Here is a 14,983-nt window from a genome sequence, read left to right as displayed (position 1 = left end):
GTGAGGGCACTTGAAGTGGTGGCTGTGTCTACTTGAGGCAGCCATTCATCAAAATAAAGGTGCAGAAGTGAACACATGTCTTCTGAACTAGGTCATCATAAATTTAAATTATGGTACAGATGCACTGATTAAAAAAAAAAAAAAAAAACAAGATTGGAAATTTTTGTAATTAAAAACTTTTTAGAGAAAAGTAAACATTTTTGACCTATCACTTCAACAGATTTTTCTAAATAACAAGAGTATAAAACTATGAGGTCTTAAGATGTTTTCTGTTGCTGTTGTTTAATATAATCTATCATTTAATCATACATTTGTCAAGTACAGATAAACCCTGTGATTGATGGGACTGTTGTACAGAGCTCTTGAACTCACGTGACCGCATCACAAAACTGCCCAGTCTGCATGTGCCTTCAGCTGGTTGTGCTGGACATGGCTGTGTCTGCATTTGGGACAGGAGATGTCAGTTGCATGGTCAACTCCTTTAGTGTTAACGGACTCTTGGACCACCATTGTTCATGATTTGATTGGTTTCATGTAAGCAAATCTCCATTAAACATCTCCTTTTTAGAACACCAGATGTTAAGTAACTGGCATGGGAAAACAAATGTTACTATCTCTTGTTAGCTGCCAAACACATATCCACTAAACACATCTGCTGTTGGCATGCTGCAGCTGGGGACAGTGGACACTGCGGTAAGTGGAAAAGACAAGACCTTCACTTGGTCTCAGACAGTCCTTATCCATAAGCACGCTGCCTTCATCCCCCACAAAGGCTGCAGCATGATTCACAAGAGCTGTGCTAAGCGACTCACCCTCAGATCCATTGCCCCATTATTTCTTCAGTCTCTGAAGAGCACTGGGCCCCTCACATTGATAATAATGTGCTGCTTTCTAATCAACAGCACAGCACTTTATAAATGAAACAAGAAAACAAAATCGGGGCGTGCAACACTCTCCACAGTTGATTTGATTACTGTGAAACCCCCTTAGCTCTGTTACTCTTGTCTTAACATGAGCCAGAGAACTCCACAGCCCATGTCTCTATGATTCCTACCTGCTTCTCCTAGCACATTACACAAGACACATGTCTTAACCATGAAAGGGTGAAGATGCATTTGGGATATTGTTAATACATCCTTGATCAGCCCACGGATGCTCGATCCTAGAATCAGAGAACAGAATGTTTAAACAAATGTGATTTTACCAGTAGCTGCCACAGCAAATCAATAGCTTGTTCATAGCAGGAAATTGTGCTAGTGAGCATTGCATCTCATTCTGTCAATCATCCCATTCATTACATGTTGAGGCTGTTCCACCCTGTGTGGTTTCTTTTCCCAAGAATGAAGAATGTAATGTCAAGTGTTGTGTGTTTAATATACGTATGCAGTGCTGTCAATTGCTTTGAGATTGCATGAATTTATGGACATCATAATCTTGCCTGGGATATACAATGCATGCTGAATGTAGGTACATATGTAATCATCATCCCTGTTTACCTGTAGAGATGCTTAGGAATTACAAAGAAAGATCTCCCAAGTAAAAAAAACAAACAAAAAAGAACTTAAAAAAACAAAAACAAAAACAAAAAACTCGACAGTGGAGGGGAAAGTTACAATCACCCAACAGTTTTGAAAGTGAATTCCATACCCATTCTTGATTGTCTTCAGTGAAACTGGGTACTAACTGCTGTACCTGGTCTGGTCTCTTTTTTTCCTACATAAATCCAAGAAGCATGCATATACCCCTACGAGGGAGACCGATCTCAAATGAATACAAACACCATGATCAAATAAAGCTAATTTTTTTTTTTCAAAAAGGAAAATCTCTATTTCTATGCTCCTACTTGCTGAACACACTCTTGCCTTTTGGTGTATATGACATTATATAGTTCCATCAAATCATTTGACCGTGTGGAATGGAAGGGAGTTTTTGAGATGGAATAATCATGGCTCTGTTCTTCACAGTCAGAAGCTGAGTTTTAAGGAGCGAGTGCGCATGGCTAGCCCAAGAGGCCAAAGCATTAAGAGCAGGCAAGCATCGGTAGGTGACAGGAGGTCCCCAAGCACGGACATCACTGCTGAGGGCAGCCCCACCAAAGTGCAGAAGAGCTGGAGCTTCAATGACCGAACACGCTTCAGGCCCTCACTACGCCTCAAGAGTTCGCAGCCAAAGCCGGTGATAGATGGTAAGCTTGGTTTTCATGACTATTTTTAGCTTGATAGGCTGTTGTGCAGTTGTGAAATGATTCCTTCTCTGTGATGCTATTGAAGGTATGAGAAATTGTTTATTTTTATTGGAAATATATTCATTGCTGTAGGTGAATATACAGAAGATAAGTTAGTTTTGAGAAGCAACTTTGATAGCTAAATCTACATCTCAGAGAAGGTAAGGGGGCTAGAAATATAAAGTGAGGTTAGAGTTTAGCATATTCAAGGTCCTGGGTTTCATGCTTTGTACCCCATTTTAAACCATGCCTGGTACCTCATTTTAAAAGAGAAAGGGAGAGGGAGAAGAAAGGAAGAAGGAAGGAAGGAGGGGAGGGAGGGAGGAAGGGAGGGAGGGAGGGAGGGAGGGAGGGAGGGAGGAAGGAAGGAAGGAAGGAAGGAAGGAGAGAAGGAACCATTTTGTTAATTCTTCCTGCGTATCTAGATTGTATTTATTTCAAGATTACTGTGACCTCCTTGCTAGTGTGTGTTATGTCTGGCCAGCAAAAACTCAAAGTAGAAGGATGAGCAGGCACTTTGTAAGTATCCTGAAATGGGAACAGAAGCAGCTCCCTTCTAGACACAAGAAAAATGTCCTTCTCCCTTTTCCCACAATCCATCTACCACAGACCCAGAGACTGCTGCTCACTGTGAACTGCTCCTGTGCAGAGCACTGCAGCCTTCTAATGATAAATGAAATCCTCTCCCAAGAGGCATGAACCTATTTTATCTTCTCACATGGCAGGTTTCTTGCCAACATTTTATTGAATGACACATAATTTTGATGTTTTACAAAATATTTTTTTTCATTCAAAAATTAACCCAGTTTTCCTTTTAAGTGTGCCCCCTTGGGATCCTTTATACTGGGCAAAGAACCAGAGTCAAATAGCGTCTCCCATTAACGCATGCAAACTGCAAAGGTCGCCCGGCCTTATTCTTTCGCTCCCTAGCATAACCTGTGTTTTCCCAGGCTCTCAAAGCTCGGGGGACAAGATGAACAGCCTGGGGTCATAGCTGCAGTGTGATCACATATCCCTGCAGTCAACCCCTGCAACCTCTGCTTGCCAGCCCCTCCCAGCTTCCTCAGAAGTCCTCAGAGACCTCCCTTCACCTCTCAAGTGAGCAAAGCAAGTCCTTCCTTCACACTTCTTCACTCTCCACACCCCTACTAGTGTCATGTTCTCCAAATAGTCTCCTAGATGCTGACCTGATTTGGCCCTACCTGGCAGAGATAATGGCTCCCATCTCAACGGCAAGGACATGCGATCCTGCCATGCTTGCTTTCACCTGTTGCTCTGCTCAGCTGGGAAATGCCTCATCCTCTGGTGCTGTGTGCTCTCCATCAAGCCACTTGCAGCATCTGAGTCACTGCTAGCTCAGCTTTCAGTGGCCTCTAGTTTCCTTACTTGGCTCCATAGGAGGATATTCAGATGGCCTTTGGGCAACTAAGTCTATAGTTACTGGTAACAGGCTTTTTGCTAGACTTGAAAAAGACAACAATAAAAATGGATACATCCTTTCTGTAAGGTGGTTTGGCAAATAGATATCAAAACCCATAGCATATGCCAAACACTAGACACAGTCACCTACCAGCACCATCTCTAGAATATAACTGCTGCATGACACAGTAACAGATGTTGGAAATGATTCTTGCTGATGAGAAAGGGTGATCATTGGCCAGATGTCATGATGCATGCCTAGAATGCATGCCTGTGACTTAGGAAGCTGAGGCAGGAGATCATGAGACCAAGGACAGTCTGACCTACAGACCAACACAGCAAAACCTATCAGAATGTTTGCAGATATGTGCATTTACATGTATGTTAGCTACTATGTATACAGATTTGTGTTTCCATGGAAAAGTCTGGAAAACAAATGAGATCACAAGTATGTTGTTTTTACATTTTCTTCACCTGTATTTCTCAGTACTTTTGTAATAAGAAATTCAAGGAGGACTTTTGGGGTACACTAAAAAAAATTATCTCCTCCACATACTGTCTCCCCCTTCCTCCTACTCTAACAGTCCTTGAACTACTGTGTACCAAACTTCTCACTTCAAGATGATCCATACTGAGGAGCACCTGGTCTCTGCTGTGGACCAGCCTTCACTCTGTGCAGACAAAGAACCTCAAAGGATGTTCAACGGCTGCTAATATGGCTTGTATGAGTTCCTTGGGTTGGCATGACAAAGTATCACCCACTGGGTACAAGTCTCAGCCTAAGGTGTTGGCAAAGGTGGTTCCTATGAAGGGCATCTTTGTTCATAGTCCTTCTGTCTAAACATAGTCTTTTCTCTTTACCTGTCTGTGTCCAAATTTCTTCTTTGTAGGCAACATCAGTCTTATTGGATTGGGACCCACCTTAGTAACTTCACTTTAACTTTATCAATCACTTCTTTAAATACCCAGTCTCCAAATACAGTAGCATTGAGGGCACTGCGTGTAAGGATTTCAACACATGAGTTGGGAAAGGCAGACGCAGTTCAGCACCTTGGCAGATCCACTGCTTATGTAACAAGTTCCCTGGCAGGCTCGGGGTGTCCATGTCTTCCACCTTGACCCTGGGATCACACTGTACTAAGTATATAATTAGTACACATTGCAATAGACCCTTATTTTGATAATGTGGGATTTCAAACCTTTCTTCGGGTCTCCTTGCCGTGAGGTAATTACTGTTGACTGAGCACATTTAATTATAAAATTCGTAGAAACTGGATTTTGAACATGGAAAATTAATTCTAGTTGTACTGTTTGGCCAGAAGAAAGGAGGGTTTCAAAGACTTACTGGAATTGGCACTACCTACCTTAGCATTTTCTGTATCTCCAAACGTATCTCAGAAGTCAGATACAAAAAAGAAAGGGAAAAAAAGGTCCTATTCTTCACAGATTGGAAAGGTTTCATGTCATACACTTTCTAGATCATTTCATACAAGTGCAATTCTGTTTGCTTAGAAAAGAATTACTTTCCCCAGGCTGAGCCCCATCTCAATTGATTCTGAAGTCCCTCAGTGAAGGCAGAACTGATTGCTGTCCCGTTGAAGTAGCTTTGAGGGCTCCTCACTGGCAGGAGATGGGAGCTCCTGACTCCTCATTTAATCCAATAGCCAAGAGTCTTTACTTATGATTTAGCTGGAAATTGGGTCTTAGAAATTTTGAAGTACATTTTTCATAGAAAAAAAATAAAGTAGCTATCAAGTAAATGTGGCCTTCAATTACATATATATATAAAATCTTCAGTGTCTCTCCAGGTTATGAGTATATCTAAAATTCACTTACTGCTCATAGAAAATAATACATAACAACACTACAGCTGACTCCCAATTATCCCAGGTCCTGTTCATTTGTTCACTTCTGCAGCTCTTCTCAGGGGCTCCCATTAGCATTCACAAAGAGTGTGCATGGATAGAAGGAAAAATAATGGAAATCCCAATATGCCCATGAGTTAATAACTAAAAATTACATTTTAAAAAAATCATCTTTTTCTGAATGAGAGTTATAAATGAAAAACAAAAGAAATTTATGATTAATCATTAAGTATTAACAGTTCCTTATGAATCTGGTATAATGTAATGACTCATACACAAGCTTATTAAATATCCACTTGTTTTCTTTGTCATGGCTTTAATAAGTTAACATGTAGCTGGGCAGTGGTGGTGCACACCTTTAATACCAGCACTCGGGAGGCAGAGGCAGGCGGATCTTTGTGAGTTCGAGGCCAGCCTGGGCTACTGAGTGAGTTCCAGGAAAGGGACAAAGCTACACAGAGAAACCCTGTCTCAACCCCCCCCCCAAAAAATAATAAGTTAACATGTTATACTTAAGAAAGTCAAAAATGTCTCCCAGTACCTCAAATTCACAGTTATCAAAGAAATGGCAAGTAGCTGACAGATGTTTGATCTAGAAATGTACAAATGGCAGAGGAAAGAAAATCAATTCTAAGGACAATGGCATGTAGTCTCATAGCAGATATATTTTAATCAAGGTGACCTGAATGATATCTTCTAATCTGCTGAATCATAAAATACCTGGCAGAAATGCCACAGTGGAAATTTAGTTGCATTTGTGTCTCTGAATAATTTTAGAATTCAGGTAGCACAGAAATTATATTTGTATCCTGAGAGCATAGAATTATAATGATAGCAGTAACTTCTGTTAACTCCTCATAGATTGTTCTAAATGCTTTATCTCTATAAATGGATTGCATTCCTAAGTTATGAAGTAATTAAAAGTATTATTGCCATTTCTTAGATGGGGAAACTGAGACTTAAAAACAAGTCATTAGCCTGAGACTAACAGGCATAAGAAAGGGCACTGCAGCACACACCCGGGCGATGGAATTTCATGGGTTTTCTGTACAGGCATAGCTACGGTGGGCTCCAGGTAGATATGCTAACTTCTCCTTCTGCTTCTTGCCCTTATTTCCTCTTTCCATTCTTAGCTGGCCCTTGCTTTCATTCTTCCGTTTTCAATCAGTGCAGATGGCCCATGCCAACAAGTCATGTTGCCTTGTCATTCTTCTGTCCCCTCTTTCTCAAAGTCTCAGCTGCCACAAACATGAGCCAGCATGCTTGATTTAACATGGTCAGCATTGCTTCTGCTCGAGGGGAAAATACTATCCTGCTAGGCAATACTCAAGGATACTGCTGACTGCTAGGGAAGATACTTCCCATCTCACCGGATGTTTGTGAAGGATTTACACTATCTAGGAGCAGGGGATAAGAAAGGTCCACTTTAGTGGAGTCTAAGTAAACTAAAAATGATGAATACCTTCCAAAGGTATTAAGTCCTGTCCCTTTGTCCCCACAACTATTGATATCTTTCCTCTCTTCTATTCATGTTTCTCTCTCTCTTCAGCTAATGTACCATTATGGATGACTTTGGTTGTGGGCACAAATCAAGCATGTCAGAATATCTTAAATAATACTGTAATTTATGTTATAACACCACCATAATGGCATTCATAATAAGTTCAGAGGTTTCAGAAGCCCAAGCCAGGTCCAGGGTCTCTCTCTTCCTGCTGCCTATGGATCTGCCTGTAGAGCTCTCAGCTCCTTCTCCAGCACTGTGTCTGCCTGTGTGCTGCCATGCTCCCTGCCATGATGACAATGGACTAAACCTCTGAAACTGTAAGCCAGCCCCAATAAAATATTACCTTTTATAAGAAAAAAAAGAAAGTTCAAGAGCCCTAGCTTCACTTCTCTACAACTTTTGTTACCTTTCTTTTCAAAAAACATTTCTTTCTTTTTTTTTTTTTTTTTTGAGCTGAGGACCGAACCCAGGGCCTTGCGCTTGCTAGGCAAGCACTCTACCACTGAGCTAAATCCCCGACCCCAAAAAACATTTCTTTTGTGTAAATGTTCTGTACAAAGTGATGGATAACATAAGAAGTATCCATTGACTGGTATGGTGGCAGTTTTCTGTGATCCCAGCAGAGCAATCAGGTTTTCTAGGCTAGCCTCAGCTATATAGTGTGCTAGAGTCCAGACTGGATTACATGAGGCCCTGAGACCCTACCTCAAAAGAGGGAGGGAAAGAGGGAGGGAGCACTGAAGGAAAATGCTCATTGGTTAAAAGCACTTGCTGCTAGTGCAGAAGACCTTGGTTCTGTTCCCAGTATCCACATGGTGGGTCACAATCACCACTAACTCCAGTTCCATGGGATCCATTATCCTCTTCTAGCTTCATGAGCAATGTATGCACACAATCCATATACATACACATACACCTAGATACACACACACAAACACACACACACACACACACACACACACACACACACACACACACAAGGTAGTTAGGTAGGTAGGTAGGTAGATGATAGATAGATAGATAGACAGACAGACAGACAGACAGACAGACAGACAGACAGACAGATAGATAGATAGATAGATAGATAGATAGATAGATAGAGGCTTTTGAGACAGAGTTTCATTGCATAACTCTAGTGTGCCTGGAACTCACTGTGACAGGCTTGCCTTGAACTCTCTGAGATCCACCTGCCTCTGCTTCCATCATGCTGGGATTAAAGGCATTGCTGCAGCACCCAGCTAAATAAATAATTCTTTAAAGCAAAGAAAGACATTTTCACTCAAGTATAGCATGTAATTTATATAATTTATCTATACATTCCCTGTCTACCTTCAACTGCCACTAATCTCTTTCATTTTTTTCCCCAAATAGTTCTCCTTCTGGTTTCATGTATCTATAACATTACGTCTAGATTATACATTTGGGAGAAAATATGTGTTCTGTACAAATGGTCTACAATAGCTGTGCTTGCAGTTAATGCGTGAGTTTATTAAGTAGTAAACAAAAGAAAATGCAACAAGTAGCAGATAGAGAAGAGCAGCAAATAGATAGCAAAATATTATCAAATCAGTTTACAACACCCAGCAGAGATGGCTCCGCTAGCCTGAGAGAACAACCAGAAGTAATTTTATTAAATCAGGGGCTTACAAACATCCAATGTAATGTAAATAGGGAAGCCTAGGGAGTCAGGTAGGCTCCCTGCTGAGCTTGCTCTTCACAGATAACCTTTGGTTTCTGTTTTCCACCATGAAAAGTTGTATCCTGTGGGTTGAACAGTAGTAACCTTTCCTGGAAGTACTTCACCATCTAGCTATTCGCAAGGATGCAATGTTTTTAATGCCCTTATGCATGCTTGCTAATGGCTGTGCTTAGCATGGGGTAGTGGGGTGCAGCCTGACATGACCTTTATTATTCTTTTTCTGCTAATCTGGAATTCCATTTCTGTTGTTGTTGAAAGTCCCTGAGATACATATTACGTTATCTGTGCAAGAGCTCTGATTTTTTAACTGTGTTTGTAGCTATAATTTTCCCTCTCAGGATCACTTTTATTGTGTCTTACGGGTTCTGAAATATTGTATTTTCATTTTCATTTGATTCCAGGATTTTAAAGTTTTTCCCTGCTGATTTCTTTGATGGCCCACTACACATCAATGAATTGCTCAATCTCTTTAGTTCTTCTAATTTCTGCTGTTTCACTTGCAGATTCTTTCTAAATTTCCTCTTGTGATTAGATAGAATATACAGATTTTTGTTTTTCAGTTTTATTGTTTGTAACAGTTGCTTTATGTCCTTAAATACAAGAAAACTGGAAAAAAATAAAAGTAGTGTATGGTCTGTTTTGGTGGAGGTTGTAGAAGCTGCTAAGAAGAACATGTATTCTGCAGCTTTTGGACAGACTGTTCTGTAGATGTGGATGTTCTGTAGATCCCTCTTGATATATAGGGTCATTTAACTGATATTCCTTTGATGGCTTTTATAGGGTCATTTAACTGATATTCCTTTGATGGCTTTTATTTAATTTTTTGATAATTCAGTATATGAGTACTGTAGTTACTTGATTTTCCAATTTTCTTCTCTTCACTTTCAACTCCTCCCATTTTCCTGTTTCCTCTCAAATTCATGACCTCTTCATCTTTATTATTGTTGTATGTGTGTGTGTGTGTGTGTGTGTGTGTGTGTGTGTGTGTGTATAAATACAGCCTGATGAGTCCATCTAGTGTTGCATATATACATATTCCTTCAACAATGGCTTTTTTGAATACAACAGTCTTAGTTAGTAGTCATTTCCTCTCAGTGCTACCACATTTTATGCCCTCCTGGATTTTAGAATTGTGTTGAGACATCTGCCATTAATATGATGGGTTTACATCATATTTGACTAGACACTTCTCTTACAGCTTTCAATAGTCTTTACTCTGTGTACTTGGTGTTTAATTATAATATAATATAATATAATAACATATAAATATATAATATAAATACAATATGGTGTGAGAAGTTTCTTTTCTTCTTTCATCTGTTTGAGGTTCTAAATGCCTCCTAAGAGCTAGACAACCACCTCTTTCCCAGTGCTGGAGAAAATTTCCTCAATATTGTTGAATATGTTTTATATGCCTTTTATTCACACTTCATTGTCCATGCTTGGTAAGCTTTGACTTCTAGTGGTGTCCAGGAACCTTGCACATTCTATTCAAATTTTGCTCCTTTCTTTAGTGTTGCATGAATTTCTAGTTTATCTACCTTATCTTCAGTCCATGGTGTTCTGTACTCTGCTTCATCTGTTCATGAGGCTTTCTTCTGAGTTGTTCAACTTGTTGAGATACTTGTTCCAAAAGTCTTTATTTAATTTTTTCAGTGTTTCTATCTCTTTATTCAATCCCTCTTTCACATCCTGCATCATCTTTCTTGCTTTACTCAGATGTTTATTTATATTATCTTTGAATTAATTTAAAAGTTTATTCAAACCCCTTTTTATTAGGTGAAGTCTCATTATAATCATACTTTTTAATTCTTTGGGATTTTAGCTATTTCATTCTCAATGGAATCCATTACAGTAGCACTATTAACTTATTGAAGATGTTGTATTGCCTTGATTTTTCATTTCTTGTGTTCCTGTTAGGACTAAGTCCCTGTTTGGATCTGTTTTGTTAATGTAATGTATTTTAACAGTCTATGAAGCTGACATCCAGGGCTGACTTCCAAAAGCAAGTCCCCAGAGGCTTGGTGAAAGCAGTCTATTTAAGCTGTTGCTGAATCAACAGTCAAGCTTCAGATGTCTGCCAGGTCTCTTTTCTTTGGAAGCGTCCCTTCTCGTATAACAGGAGCCTTTGCTGGCCACACTTACCTTTGCAGCCTGTGGGTTCTATAGCTTCTTTCATGTTCCAGTACTCTCCAGTTCATACATCCTGAGTGGTTGATGTTTTTTCCTATGAGGGCAAAGCAAACATCATCATTGAGACCTCTACAGGTAGATCTGTCTCCATGCTTTCAAAACCCACCCAGCATTGAACTCTTTGGTGGAGGAATGAGAAAGTTGAAGCCAAGTGTTTAGATGGAGCTTCAGACTTCCTCAGTCCCAGTAACAAGCAAAATCATGGCAGATATGTGAGCCAGAGATTAGGTTATTCATTGATCCAAGATTTCAGATTCCACAGCTTTCTTCAGTGGTAGTTAGAGCTCCTTGTCATTGAGGGTAGGGCTACAACCTACTGTACACTTTAGTCTTAGTTTTGAATCCTTTCATCTGAACTTATTGCAATATCAGTATCTAACCTTCACCCTCTCTATGACTGCTGCATATGGGGCCATGTTGTGAGCTTTCATTTGATTCTGTATATTAATATGCTCACTTCTTCAGGGTAGAAGCAAATTGGCCAAAGAAGTTCCAAGCAGCTTGCAGGACTTTCAAAGACAGTAAAAAGGCCACTTTATGTCTGTATTTATTCTAAAACAGTGGTTTTGAAACTTCTCAATGCTGAGACCCTTAATACAGTTCCTAGTGTTGTGATTATTTTCATCAAAATTATGCTGTTAATTTTGATAAAATTATTTTTGTTGCTAATTTGTAACTGTAATTTTGTTACTGTTGTGAATCATAATGCAAATATTTTTGGAGATAGTGGTTTGTCAAAGGATCCACAACCCACAGGTTCTAAAATGTGCTATAATCTATCCATTTACATCTTGTTTTGTATAATTCTTCCTACTCTGGGGAATAGGACCATGATTGGCATCCATGAATCAGTAGCTTGATTTGAGACCAGACTTTCCTTAGGCATATGATAAAGTGTGAGAGGAGGTAACTAGATACATTTGAAGCTTAAGGCCTAATGATTGGATATTAGAAAAGCAACATATAGTAACTTCTGAGTCAAGAAAAAAGTTTTACCTTCAGGTGAGGGAAATGATGTTGCATATTTTATCCTAAATATTCTGCCCATGTTTATTTTGCTCATATAAATGTCTAGTCTTCTTAATTAATTTTTAGAAATGTCATACATATATACAATGTGTTATGATTCTATTTACCTCCCATTACACAATCTAATCCCTTTTCCTCTCCCTCTGAACAGTTTCTTTTACCCAATTAGTTCCTTTGTTTCTTTCATGATTTTTTTTTTTTTTTTGAGCCACTGAGTATATTTAAGATTGCCTGCATAGTGAGCATTTGGTAATTTGGTTGAGATTTGGGCCACTCCTTGGTGGCTAAAACTGAAGAAAATGCTGCCCTCTCCCCTGGCAATCATTAACTGCCAATAATTCCTCAGTAAAAGTTGGGGACTAGTTGGTGATGTTTCTCTCCATGGTAGAATGTCAAAGTGCCTTGTCATGTACAGAACCGTTAGGGATATGCTTAGCTGCTCTGTCTATGTTCATGACTGCAATGGCTATATCCAGATGGGGGTATTTCACAGTGTTGTTCCCAATCACCTGCCTCTCAGATTCTCTCTAGTCTCTCCTCTGAAACATTCCCTAGGCCTTGGAGAAGTTGATATAGATGTCCTACTTATATCTGAGCACTTCTCAGCCATGTATTCTCAGCACATTGATGAGCTATAAGTCTCTGCATTAACCTTCACCCACTGTGTGTGTGTGTGTGTGTGTGTGTGTGTGTGTGTGTGTGTGTGTGTGAGAGAGAGAGAGAGAGAGAGAGAGAGAGAGAGAGAGAGAGAGAGAGAGAGAGAGAGAGAGAGAGAGAGAGAGAAAGAGAGAGAGAATGTCTCTGCCCAAGGTTAACAGCTCTGGTCTAAGGTTATAAACATAAATATTTAAAAGATTTTACATGTGATCAATTGAGACAATAATAGGTCCCTAGGTAAGACCTTTGACCTCTACAACCATAGATTTTTTGCCTTGGCTTATAATACCAGGCATGTGTTCTTTCCCATAGCATGGGCCTCAATTTTAATCAGAAAGCAATTAGTTATCACCACCACCCCCTCTGCCACTGCTACCACCACCACCATCCACCACCCCCTCTGCCACTGCTACCACCACCACCATCACCAAAAAAAGAGAGAAAAAGTTATTGTACCAGTAAGCATGCCATGGCTGGCCGATTGGCCTTATAGTACACATGACCCATATCTGGGTAAAAGTGCTGACAAATATTATCCCCCAGCAGCCTACATAGAAGCTTCCAGTACTAGGAATGGCAGCCAGCAGTGGGGGAGCTTCCAAATTGATTTCTCTATCCTCTAACCAAAGCATATAGTGTTTTCAGCAGCAGGATCCTACCATCTCCTCTAAGCAGAGTGTATGGTGTTTTCAGCAGCAGGATCCTATCATCTAATTCTGAAAGTTAAAAACAACCAATGACAGTAGACTGTACTGTTTTGAGAGGATCTGAGACATTTCCAGCCAACAACTCTCAAAGAGGTATTCTTAACTTGATATTGAGGTTTTAGTTTAAAAACTCATGATTTCTAGAAGCAGCATCTTCTAGCCATGTAGTGTACTTCTGTCCAGCGTTCTTTTTTTAATACTAGTTTTTCAATTAGTATATCCAGTAGGAGGTCTCCTTATGGCCCTTTCATACTTTCTTTGTTCCTGTTAGGGCACCCTGGTGTCCCACTCTCCCACCTCCCCCCATTCTCCAGATCCATCTTTATTTAAAGTTGTTCCTGCCTCTCATTCCCTACCCTCTACTTTCACAGCCCTTGTCTTTTACTGTCTTCTCCTCTTCATGCTTACCCCATCCCTTAACTTCTTTCTTGCTTCCAGAACTCCACAAATACTTCCTCCAGCTTAAATGCAGAAATCTAAACCTCAGAAGCTAGGATCCACATATGAAACTGAATACAGTGTTTGTGTTTCTGGGCCTGAATTACCTCATTTGGTGTCTTCTCCAATTCCATCTATTCCTGTAGAAACATCACAATTTCACTCATTTTATACCTGAATAAAATACCACTGTGTGTATGTACCACATTTCCACTATCCATTCACAGTTGATGGACAGCCAGGCTAATTCCATTGCCTAACTATCATGAATAGAGCATCATTGAGCATGGGCATGCAGACATCTCTGTAATGATAGAGTTTCCTATAGGCTGGAGAGATGGCTCAGAGGTTAAGAGCACAGACCACTCTTCCAGAGGACCTGAGTTCAATTCCCAGCAACCACATGGTGGTTCACAACCATCTATAAAGAGATCTGGTGCCCTCTTCTGGTGTGCAGGCAAACATGCAGAACACTGTATACATTAAAAAAAAAAGTATTAAAAAAAAAAAAAAGATAGAGCTTCCCTTGTTTTTGTTTTGTTTTGTTTTATGTGGAGCTGAGGATCGAACCCAGGGCCAACCCCTTGTTTTTGTTTTAATACAAAGGCCAGAGTTAGAAGAGGGGGTCCCTTCTGTTATCTTCTGTTAGAGGTTTTCTATGAGATCACAAACACAAACTGTCCTAACTCCTTGAATTTCAAAAGGACAAAGTGGGAAAAGGAAAGATGAGAAAAATGTAAGTTAGAGGCTAAGCATTAGTGAGTACTTATAATCTGTGTCCTAGAAAGAGAGAGAAGCAGAAATATTGCCAGTTAGAGGCCAGCATGGGATACATAGCAAGGCCCTATCTTAAGCACCAAAAACAAATAAACAGGAAGAATTTCAACTGTGTAACAATTGAACTCCTCACATATAGCCAGTGTGTGTTTGCTATCTCCACCCCTGTTGGAAAATGGACTCGGTCACCTTCCTCTCCACCCATGAGCAACCCTGTGGCACCTCACTCCTAAAGCTACTTTCCTTAGTAATACTTCCTTTTGACATTGATGATTATGATTAGCTCGGTTGTCAGTTGTGAGCACTCACCTAGCATACACAGGGCTCTGCCATGGAAAATCAGAACACAGCACTGCAAATACCCAATGCAAAGTGCCAAAACCCTCAAATCCTTTCAAAAGGAGTTTACTCTCTTTCTCTCTTCTTTAACGGCTCTCTGGGTCCAAGACTCACCAATCGACTAAAAGCATT

The 14,983-nt window shown here is 40.0% G+C and overlaps 1 protein-coding gene across 3 annotated transcripts in view; it reads left to right on the top strand.

Moving 5' to 3' along the window:
- Kcnq5 (potassium voltage-gated channel subfamily Q member 5) overlaps positions 1–14,983 on the top strand; it is a 557,910-nt gene that overhangs the window by 493,174 nt on the left and 49,753 nt on the right. For 2 of the 3 annotated variants that reach the window (XM_036167994.1, XM_036167995.1), the window contains one exon: positions 1,965–2,185. In XM_036167994.1, the coding sequence (XP_036023887.1) occupies positions 1,965–2,185 (221 nt within the window). Of the gene's footprint in view, positions 1–672; positions 694–1,964; positions 2,186–14,983 lie in introns of all 3 variants that reach the window. The other variant, XM_036167993.1, reaches the window with a different exon arrangement.

The sequence above is a fragment of the Onychomys torridus genome, chromosome 18 (assembly GCF_903995425.1).
Source record: "Onychomys torridus chromosome 18, mOncTor1.1, whole genome shotgun sequence".
NCBI lineage: Eukaryota > Metazoa > Chordata > Mammalia > Rodentia > Cricetidae > Onychomys > Onychomys torridus.
This window is presented reverse-complemented; position numbering and strand designations above follow the sequence as displayed.